Below are 11835 nucleotides of genomic sequence, written 5' to 3' on the forward strand. Positions count from 1 at the left end.
GAAAAGGTCTGTGTACATGCACCATCCATTGGTTCCACTCCAAGTCCTTAACAACCTGAGTATAAGGTAATGATTCACTAACTTAATGGAAGTACAACAAGATTGTGTAGGATTGAAATGAGGTCATTTCCCTCTCCCTCAGCTACTTGCCCTTCCAGTGCCTACACTCTTCAGCCTTCCCACAGGGACCTTTCCTCTGTCATCATTCCTGACATGGAGGCTTTGGCAGGGACTGAACTCAGCATTAAAATTGACACAAGGCATGATCACTTGCATTAGGATAAATAGGAAGTTCTATTCCTTCAAGGAATAATTCAGTGAGAACAACAACAACAAAATGGCAGTAATAATTCTAAGAAAGAAAAGTAACAAGGAGGTCATTAACAGAATCCCATTTTGTTCAAACCTGTTAGAAAGCTAGAGGGCAAAACGATTATGGCAATCACATGCCGGAAAGTGTAACAGGTAAAAATCATGTTAATTGGCAAACCTGTTCATGCCGGTTCGGTTGATATGATTGGGAGAAGATATGACCAGAACAGCAAGGGGAAATACTTAAGAACTGGAATACCAGGAAAGTTAAAACATGGTCATGGTTATAATACACTAAGAGGACTTCAATTATTCAGCATATTGAAGGTGAAGGTCATTGGCAAAATAATGCTGGAATGGAAATCAAGATAATGCTGGCTAACGCTTATAAAAACACTTGTTGCATCAGGACAATTGTACGTATTTCACACACATTAATTTACTTAGTCTCTATAAGTCTATGAAGTAACATAATTATTACTACCCCATTTTGAAAGAATGAAACTGACCCAACAGAGATAAGATAACTTGCTCAAGACTGCACAGCGAATAAGTGACAGAGCAAAAATAAATAAATAAATAAAAATAAGTGACAAAGCAAGTATTTAATCCCAGATAAGCTAGCTGGATTCTTAGCCACGATGCTTTCCTGTCACTCTGAGAAGAGAAAGAGCAGGGAGAGATTAGTGATGCTACCATGGACAGGCCAATCTAAGTAGAAAGATTCTAATCAAAATGACTTCATATCTCTGATAGTATTTTTTCTTTGAAACAACTCCTAGGGCAGGTCAAGGGAGCATTCCCCTCCTGTTTCATAAATGGGACAATGAAGGCTTGGAGAAACCACAGAGAATTTAGTGGAGGGCCAGGATTTTCCTGCCCTGCTTGTCCTAAGAAATACCTCCCACCTTGTCAAGTTTTCTGCTGAAATTTGGAAAGTACTCTTCATCCTATCTCTGTCTTATTTACATTAAAAAGAAAAATAGTGTAGTGCTCATTTAATTTTGGAACTTAATGATGTCCAATCATCAGTATCATAGCGGGCTTTTCTGTCACTATTTGACTCCCTTAGCTAAGAGGAAAAAACCATTATATTTGCCATGCTGATATCATATTTTAATGCTGTGTGAGGACTCTTTGAATCAGTCACACACAACAGTTGTCTTCAACAACTCAGTAAAATTAGAATTTAAGAATTATATATGATCTGAAAGATGGTTTTATTCAGTTCTTCTGAGATAGATCAATCTTTGTAAACTGATATCTAATATTCCTATGAAATACTTTGGATTTAAAAATATTTTTTAAATACTTTGCATTAAGCAGAAACCTACTGACTTATGTATAAATCATTTATACAGTATTCACTTATTCCTGTAGGATGTGTCTTTACAAATATTCTCTTTCTATGTGTGCTTATTTTTACTCTGACCTTAGATTTTATTTGAGAGAGACATCTAGAGACCCATAGATCTTGGAACCTAGTTTATTCGTTATTTTTTGGAACCCAGTTTAAAAAAATATGTGTGTCTGTCTTACTAATGTGTTTCAAAGGAAACTAAAGTCAGGGTAGAGGGGACCTGCTTTCCTCAAAGATGGGAGTGCTTTCCAGTCCATTTGTCAACCTCAGGGCTACTGCAATGGTTAAAATAAATGACCCAGAACCAGGAGAGTTGATTATCAACATAGTGAAGGGGAGGATTTCAAAGGAGGAGGGCAACCAAGAGAGGAGGGCTAATCACATGGAGAGGGGAGGGAATGGAGATTGGCAGTTACTCAATGGTCCCCCGTGAACTGCCGCAGCGAAGGACCAAAAGTTTTACTCCTTTTTTTGATGGAGACAAGAGAGCTTGTTCTGTCACCAGCTATTTCCCTTTGAGCTTCCTCAAGTCAAGTTTCTCACCACTGCCTATAAAAATACCTAATTCTGAGGACTTATGTGTCCTCCCTGAATGTTTTCCTTTTGGGGACAGTTGGGAGAAAGTAAAAGACAAATAGAAAGAATTACTAGTAGAAGGCAGAGAGAAGTCAATGTGGAGACCGTAACAGCAGAATAGACGTAGAGAAAGAAGCCAGGCTGAAAGGGGAGAGGAAGACCACAGAATATAAAAGCCCAAAGGAGTAAGAGGCGAGAGAGAGCAAAAGATTTATTGCTGAGAAAAGTTTGTCTGCTTAAGCCCTCCAGGTCAAGAAGACAGACCGACAACAGAGCATGGCAAGGAGGCAACCGACGTCGACACTCTGCACCTGATCCTGGAGAAGACGTTCGGCCCCATGGGAGTGCGAGCCCAGGCCATGATAGCCTCTGCCCTGGTGTACTGCATCCAGGTGAGTTGAGAAAATGCAAAAATAAAACTTTTGTTTGTTTCTCAGACAAATCAGCTCTCAGAAGGACCATGGGGGAAATGAGTGGGGGGAAGGACATAGACTGGACCAAAGAGGTAGTGGGGATAAGAATGACTAGCATGTTTCCTTAGTGTGATAAGGATTCATGGCCCCAGTGTGGCTGATGGCATCGGTGAAATGGAGGAACAGAAATTAGGGTAAACATAGATATATGCAGGATAGCTATGGGAATTTAGAAGTGCCACTATCTATATTTCTCTCTTTTATAGGGATTTTATTCATTTATTTGACAGAGAGAGAGAGAGATCATAAGTAGGCAGAGAGGCAGGCAGAGGCGGAGGGGGAAGCAGGTCCCTTCCTGAGCAAACAGCCTGATGCGGGGCTCGATCCCAGCACCCTGGGATCATGACCTGAGCAAAGGCAGAGAGGCCCAACCCACTGAGCCACCCAGGCACCCCCATTTCTCTCTTTTAGCATCTTACCATTCATCCCTCAAGATCCCAAATAAATGATCAAAATGAACACATAATTCCCCTAAACAGACTTTCCACATCAGCCCTGATACAACTCTAGAAACTTACATGCTTCCAGATCATGTAACTCTTAAAAAATACTTCTGACCTTTTATTTCTCCCCACCAAAAATCAGAAGGCCCTAGGTAACTCATGAAAAAGGTCAGTAGGGTGAGGATTCTGGACAATTGTCAAGGGAAAGTTTACACAGTGATGAACACTAGTAAACAGGAAAAGTGGGGACACCTGGGAGGCTCAGTCAGTTAAGCATCTAACTCTTGATCTCAGCTCAGGTCTTGATCTCAGGGCTGTGAGTTCAAGCCCAGAGTGTTGAGCTCCACGCTGAGTGTGGAGCCTACTTTAAAAGAAAGAGAGAGAGAGGAAGAGTAAATGAAGCACTGGCTTGTATCAAGTTCCTGTACATCTCCTAGAGGAGAATGGACCGACTGTTTTGCTTTCTACATCCCAGTTAAATTATTGTCTGTAAATCCATTTCTTCTTGTATTTTCCTTTTGCTTCCTCTTCTTTTCCTTGCCCTGAACTTTCTTTCTTTTTAATTTTCTTTTTTTAATTTTTTGGCAATAGTCACAAAAAGAAGTATTTTCTCTGTTTAGCACTTTAAGCTTCTCTTAACTTTAGTCAGAAAAGAGAAACAAAAAACCAGAGGTGGGTTAGAGGAAGTACACACTTTGTCATCCTTAGTGGCCAACCGTTTTAAATTAAAAGAAAAAAAAAAAAAGGAGCTTCTCAAATGCTGTCTGCAGAGAACAGCTCTTAAGTCCTTTTACAAATCCTTTTCACCTGGTATGTCTTGAGTTTGTATGTCCCCTCTTCCTCAATAAGTACAAATATCTGTCCCTTGTTGTTGATTTCCTGAGAATACTAAGTCATTCGATTTACTGGAAGAGAGATGAAGTTTCTAAACAAAAGTTCCTCTATGTGAGGGAAAAAGTCAACTGAAATACAAGGTAAAAGAAGGAGAAGAAGCTTTCATCATCAGTAGCAGGAGGGGTTTGATAGCAATATCAAGGTGTTGTCAGAGCAGATTTAGCCCTTGTTGTACTAACTCATTCAGCACACATATATGATAGAGTTGGATTTGAATTCTGGCTACATCAATAGGAGCTTGCGGTTGCTCATGTTAGCTTAAACCCCTTTGCCTCTGTCATGTAATCTTTCAAAATAAGGTTAAATATACTCACCTATATGATTATTGTGATGAAATGTTATGACATACTGAAACTTCTTAGTAGCCTGACTGGCATAAAGTGGGTATTCAATAAATAAAATTGTTCTCCTCCTTTTTCTCCTTCTTTTTTGGGTGGCAGGGGCGGGTTATTGATGAACTAAGGGAATAGAAAAGAGGAGTGGGGTAGAATTCAATTTGTAACTGGGAAAGATTAAGAAGGTGATAACAATATCCTGAGGGATAGATCAGGACCTTTCTAGGACAAATTGATTTAAATGTTGCCTCTGCCTCTCATTCACAAAAGTTGTAATGCTTACCCACCGAAACAAACAAACAAATGGAAACCCCCCGACAGATTAGATATTTGCTCTTCTAGTTTCTCCCACTTCAGTTATAATAATCCACAGGCATGGGAGCTATGAAAAGAAACAGGGCTGACCCTATGACCTTGTCCTCATGTTTTCCCGGCTCTCACCAAGTAAACTAACAGAGCAGAGTCATGGGGAAGCGATGGCAGGCTGCTGAGCCGAACCGATGAGACATTTCCCTGTCTGAGACTATTTCCCTTCCTGCAGCTTCCCCCGGCAAGATGTGAGGAGAACTGCGTGAATCCTGAACAGTAAGTATCTGAGACCAAACTGGGAAGAAGGAGAAACAGACAAAAACATTAGTACCCAAAACAGGAGGTCAAGAGGTCATTAAATACCTCTGCCTTCCCTTTATCTTTACTTAAATGGACATCAACCCACCAGTCTGGTAGACGGATCATGCAAAAATGAAGACATGCCCTTGTGTCATCCTAAGTACTTAAAATAACATCACTGAAAGCATTTTTTTCCAAAGCCTATCTTCCCATTAAAACAACAGAATTAATCTCAATTCATACAGCCACAGAAATTTGCTAATGGCTTTCCTTCCCATGCTTCTCAGTGACTCATCAGGACCCACTGGATTTAAAATCTCATCCCCGGCAGATATGTTTGGGTATTCCAAAGTAACCTCACTATCTGAACTATGATGAGCATTTTCTGTATTTTAGGGCGTGTCAATACTTCCTGCAGACTTCATGCAGCTATCACGTTGAGGTTGTAATCCCTTAATCGAAACCTATCACTATAAGGTCTTACACAGATACAGAGGAGATAAAAGGGGAAGAGATTCATTCCACTTGGAGGAAAATTATTAAGAAAGCAGGGGCAGTTGGAACAAAACACTTGCCCAGCCTGAAGGAAAACAAATATTTAACCATGGGAAGGGTTTCTCAACAGCCAAGACTGTTAAACCCAGGGGAAATGGTGGTGACCTGGGTTGCTTGTCACACTGTCTGAGGTTTTAGACACCTACCACTTGGGAAGAATCATTTTTAACAGACTCAGAATCATAACTCTAGGACTAGAAGAGGCTTTAAATAAATGGAGAATGCAAGAAACCTACAGGAGACATTGTTAATTGAAAAACAAACTGTATGTTCTACAACTGTGCAACCAAAGAGAGGATGTAAAAGAGAATTTCAATAGATGTCAACAGTTCAATACATCAGAAACTAGTATTAAGTTTGTTCATCTTCAAAGATAAATATTTCCTTCCTCTCCCCTTCCCACTCCTGAGCTCAGCCCATACTCCTTCTTCCATGCAATCCATAAAATTGAGTCGTCTCTATAGAGAAAATTCAGTTAGTTAACTTTTAACATGGTGACACTGGTTTCTACATTTTTCCTCCTTCCTATTTGGCTTAAGGGGGTGTGCATATCAGTTTTAATAATGGAAGTGAAAGTTTAGGGGTTTTTTCATGGTGAGAATTTTTATGGTATACTGGGGACCCTTTTTGCAGCAATTTGCAAGACACAAATTATAAACTTCATTGTATTGCTTTCATGCTTATAACTGAAATTTTCTTTATGTTTAAATTTTACTGATCTCAAATATAAAAACAAACCTTAACTTTAATACCCATTTTCAAACTTTGTAATTTTATATTCCAAATTATTTCCTGGTAATTGTCATCATAACTGTTTATAGTAGTCATGGTTATATTTTCTATTAGCACCATTTTCATCATCACTAGTCTATCTTAAAATGATTTACAAAATATTTACACAATGCCATCTATAGTATTAAACACTTAAGGCATCCCACTTTGCAATAGATTCTGCTGGTTCTATTGAAGTTAGTATAACTTGTTGTATGTTAACTAATGGGAATTAAAATGCAAACTTAATAATATATATATATAAGTTTTAATGCTATTATTATAACAAGGTAGCATACTATATTGTAACTCATATTCCAGATTATGGAACTACAATAGGCACCGACTATGTTTTTATTGCAAAAAAAACTTTATTCTTTCTCCATAGTTGCATGACCACAGATTGGGTACATCTCTGGTATATATGGTAAGTTTCAGCTTTCATACCCAGAAAGACATTTCAAAGGAACTTTATTTTTCTCAGGGGCATTCATTTTTACTTTTTTAGCTTTTAAATATATTGACATCAGAAAAAAAAAAAAAAAGACATCAGGCTGGTAAGAAGCCAGCCTTCTTACCTAGCATCTCATGGAGTCAAATTTCTTTACCTCATTTTTAACTGTGTGACAATATGCCAGGATTTCCTATTTCAATACCATCTCCCCAGCCAACCTCAAAAAGTTATTATGTATTTTCTCAGTTCTAGAAATATCTATAGAAAGGAGAATATAGAGTAGAAAGCAGATCCTCCAAACCATATTAGATCTCTTATTGTTTTAATGAACTGATTAAGTCTTACTGACAAAATAAGTATGCCTGTGAAGTGAAAGTGTTGGAATTAAAATCTTATGATTACTGTGTAAAATGGTCAAACAAAGTCAAAATGTAGACACTGAAGACCAGTTAGGGCCAGGACTGGGAAACACCAGATCACCGAGCTTTCATGGGGAGGTCGGGGGGGTCTTCCTGCAGGCTGCTGGTGGTCATTGGGGCACTGCTTCTCCTGTGCGGCCTGACTTCCGCGTGCTTCCGCTGCTGTCTGAGCCACCAGCAAAATGGGGAAGATGAGGGCCGGCCTCCCTATGAAGTGACAGTTATAGCTTTCGACCATGACAGCACTCTCCAGAGCACAATCACTTGTGAGTACTCTGACATGATAACCTGAGGGGGGTTTGGAAGGATGATCAAGGAGGTGCATGTTTGGCAGTTGATTAAGTGTCTGCCTTCCACTCAGGTCATGACCCTGGAGTCCTGGGATGGAGTCCCTGATCAGGCTCCCTGCTCAGCGGGGAGCCTGCTTCTTCCTCTCCCTCTGCCTGTGCTCTTTCTTGCTGTCTCTCTCTCTCTGTCAAATAAATAAATAAAGTTTTTTAAAAAAGGGTATGATTGGGGGCACTTGGGTGGCTCAGCTAAGAGTCAGACACTTGATCTCATCCCAGGACTGTGAGTTCAAGCTCCTTACTGGGCCCCATGCTGGGTGAGGAGCCTACTTAAAAAAAAAAAAAAAGAAGAAGAAGACAAATAAAAAGAATGATCAGGACAATGAAACAATATAGAAACATGGATTGAATTGCATTAAAGATTCTAGAACTCAGGGTTATTTTCATTTCCAGAAGCCTGATGGTATGGTGACCTGGACTCTCACTGATGCTGTGTTCTCAAATATTGGTCTAATGATAGAGTGAAGAAAAAAGTAGAATGCTGAAGAAAATATTGGAAATGTCTCACAGGAAGAATTACCCAGTTCATAAAGTTATTTTGATAAAACTATTTTAAGCTCTGAGTGTATCCCTTTTTCAAAAATGTCTTGGATTTTGTGAGAACCTGTATTTTTTTTAAAGATTTTATTTATTTATTTGACAGAGATAGACATAAAGAGAGAGGAACACAAGCAGGGGGAAGGGGAGAGGGGGAAGCAGGCTCCCCACTGAGCAAGGAGCCCGATGCAGGGATTGATCCAGTACCCTGGGATCATGGCCTGAGCTGAAGGCTGACGCTTAACCGACTGGCCCCCCAAGGTGCCCCGAGAACCTGTATTTTTTAATACCTATATATTATTTTTTATCTTTGAAGACATTAATCATGTGTACTTTCCATTCTTTGTTCTGTAGTGGATCTGTTGATACATTTAAATGTTAGCTTAACATCACCTTGATGATTATAAAACACCTTCCTTTATGTCCTTCTGTTCTCTTCTTCATACTATATTCTTTCCTGAAATGGGAGAAGAGAGACCAGTCAGAACAGCAGTGGCACAACATTGTGAAATTTCTTTTGAAAAGAGGAGACATTGCTGTCCACCTTTCCTGCTTCACTTACTGCCCTTTGGGAAAAAATAAATAAGACAGAAATAAATATTTCTAAGGAGTCTGCGTTATCAGTGGGTTGGCATAAAGGGCCCCGATTCTGTAAAAGGGAAGGACAAGGTTGTGAGATATGGGTTCACAATTTAGATTAGCTGAGGACCCCAAAGAAGACAGGATCTCTCAGCAGAGTGAAGCTGGTTTCCAAACAAGCTTCACAGCATTTTCATAACATTTGTGGCCAAGAGTGACAATGGTTTGGACACTCGCTAAAAATGAAGGGGAATTAAGTGTGTTGTAAGTCCCTGATTTTTGAGGATGTCACAGTTACTCTAGCTCTATTCCTTCTTTCCTTCCTAGCCCTGCAGTCAATATTTGGCCCTGCAGCTCGAAGAATCCTGGCTGTGGCTCACTCGCACAGCCCCCTCAGCCAATTGCCCTCCTCTTTGGACACCCTCCCAGGGTACGAAGAAGCTCTCCACATGAGTCGCTTCACTGTGGCCAGGTGTGGACAGAAAGCACCTGACCTCCCCCCTGTGCCAGAGGAGAAGCAGCTGCCTCCAATGGATGAGTTTCCTCGGGTAGAACACCCTTCAAACTGATGGCAACTCTGGTTTTATAAAAGGGGTGGAGGGTTCTCCGCCTTTGCTATAGACAGACAAATTTAACTTTTTTCCCCCCTAATATTTGGAAGATTTAGGATGACAACTAAACATTATTCAGTGAAAAGGATGAGTTCCAACTCTTCATTTCCAGCCACATCTATTTTCTAAGATGGAATTGCTCTAATTGGAAACTCTTATTCTTTATTCAGTGGCCAAAGTTTGCAACTAAGCTCTAGCAATGCTGATTACTACTGAACCAAGAAAGCATCAAAAGTATCTTGAATTCCTTTAGCAGTTGAGTTCCTTCACCCATAGGATACTGCAAGTGTTTTTTCCTCCTACCACATTAGCACAATAATAGATCGTAATACACAATAGTGTAGGCACAGCCACAGACAGGAATGCACCAAAGTCATGAATTCTTCCTCTTGAGAAAACATTCCCTTTTATGCTGAGTGACAATGATACTCTTGGACATTATACAATACCTTTGTGGACGTCCATGATCCATCCTTACAGATATGGGCTAAGAGAACACAGTATAGTATCAAAGAGCCAAATAATCAAGGTCTTTCTTTCACTCTGGTGCTACCCACTAGCAGTGTGAGAAACCACATAGGGGGCAGTGAGAGTTTCTATTCATTTTTCAGTTCCTCTGCCTAGAAAACACATGTATGTGCACACACACACACGCACACGCGTGCAGGCTTGCGCATGCATACGCAGTCTTTTCCTAAGTCTGAAAGAATGGCATTGTTTTGCTTTTCTTTTTAGTGACACTTTAGAGCAGGGTGGCCTTCACTGCCACCTAGTGGAAACATGGTAGAAATGGCTGTCCGTGCTGCTCTTCAGTCCCTAGAGCAACTGAGTTCTCGGAACTCAGCCTGGATGGGATCCTTCCCGGCCAGGACACATTCCTGCTGTGTAGTGCTAAGCATGTAGTGCTAAGCTGTGCACCCCATGTAATACTGGACATACGAGGATTTAATGTATTTTACTGGACAATTGAGGAAGTGATGTGTTGGGGAAAAATGACTTGCCAGTGACCTTAGATAAACTTATAATCTCTAAAGCAGTTATCCCACCTGTAAAACAGGATTGTTGTGCAAATCAAGTGAACTAAATATAAATGACAAGATTTGTAAAGTATTATGCACACGTATTTGGTACTCTTACTATTGACATCGAATTTTCCCCTTTCGGCTAAGATTCTACTGAGTTTAGGCCTTATTTTTCCTTTCGCCAGTTAGCCTGTTATGTTATCATTAAGTCGCACCAAAAGTCACATTATTTCATCAATAAAGATTTGTCGATAGAGGTTAACAACTGAAGATATGTGATTCCTTTGAAAATGGTCTGTGTAGAGGTAAGGAATATTTGAGAAAACAGGTTTATTCGGCAATTAGCTTCAGCACTCATAGAGACATAGACCCAGGGAATGGCTGGTTAGTATAACACCTCATTAAATGTGTTCTTGGAATGTTCCCTCAGCCCAAGGGGGGAAATGTTCTGAGTATAAGCTGCTGGTGAGCTGAATTTATCCTGAGTCATTTATCAAATTGCCTGTGGAAATTGTTAAGATGCTTGAATTGTCGAATGACCCTGTGGTGGCCTTGTTTTGCTCCGGCCATATGAATCACTTCATTATCACACACTCCGTAAAATATTCTAGGCTCTTTCATCCTTCAAGACACCCAGTCTTGAGGAAGTTAAAACATCATTTGGTAGAAAAAGATCTTGGAAGAAATCCTCCTGTAGGTATCTTATTCTTTTTTTTTTTAATTTTTTATAAACATAGATTTTTATCCCCAGGGGTACAGGTCTGTGAATCGCCAGGTTTACACACTTCACAGCACTCACCAAAACACATACCCTCCCCAATGTCCATAACCCTACCCCCCTTCTCCCAACCCCCCTCCCCCCAGCAACCCTCAGTTTGTTTTGTGAGATTAAGAGTCACTTATGGCTTGTCTCCCTCCCAATCCCATCTTGTTTCATTGATTCTTCTCCTACCCACTTAAGCCCCCATGTTGCATCACCACTTCCTCATATCAGGGAGATCATATGATAGTTGTCTTTCTCTGCTTGACTTATTTCGCTAAGCATGATATGCTCTAGTTCCACCCATGTTGTCGCAAATGGCAAGATTTCATTTCTTTTGATGGCTGCATAGTATTCCATTGTGTATATATACCACATCTTCTTGATCCATTCATCTGTTGATGGACATCTAGGTTCTTTCCATAGTTTGGCTATTGTGGACATTGCTGCTATAAACATTCGGGTGCACGTGCCCCTTTGGATCACTACGTTTGTATCTGGGTACTTACCCTAAAGGTATCTTATTCTCAAGAGATCTCTCAGCCTCACCTCTCTCCTCGACCTCTCCCTCTCCTCAGACACCTGGTTACTTGCTTTCCTGTAACCCTCTCACTTGGCAGAATATTAGCAGCCATTTGGTTTCATCTCTTTCTCTCTACTCCATCTAAGATCTCTGTTAATCAGTGCCATCACTTTCACCACTGTTCTCAATTTTTAAAAATGCCTTTTGACTCCCTTTCCACCTATCTTTCAAACTTTAAACATGGGTTCAGTGAAG

The 11835-nt window shown here is 40.2% G+C and overlaps 1 protein-coding gene across 2 annotated transcripts; it reads left to right on the top strand.

Annotated features, from left to right (window-relative positions):
- The first annotated feature begins 2046 nt into the window (after window positions 1-2046).
- On the top strand, window positions 2047-10567 carry TMEM52B (transmembrane protein 52B). Of its 2 annotated transcripts, XM_082738412.1 has the most exons (5): window positions 2048-2640; window positions 4935-4978; window positions 6717-6755; window positions 7301-7467; window positions 8992-10567. In XM_082738412.1, the coding sequence occupies exons 1-5, from the start codon at window positions 2587-2589 to the stop codon at window positions 9231-9233; spliced, it is 546 nt and encodes a 181-aa protein (XP_082594538.1). In that variant the 5' UTR covers window positions 2048-2586; the 3' UTR covers window positions 9234-10567. The 2 variants fall into 2 exon arrangements, with proteins under 2 accessions (XP_082594539.1, XP_082594538.1); XM_082738413.1 differs by lacking the exon at window positions 6717-6755 and having other exon boundaries at window positions 2047-2640.
- The last annotated feature ends 1268 nt before the right edge of the window (window positions 10568-11835 follow it).

Source organism: Mustela nivalis, assembly GCF_964662115.1.
Source record: "Mustela nivalis genome assembly, chromosome: 7".
Taxonomy (NCBI): Eukaryota; Metazoa; Chordata; class Mammalia; order Carnivora; family Mustelidae; genus Mustela; species Mustela nivalis.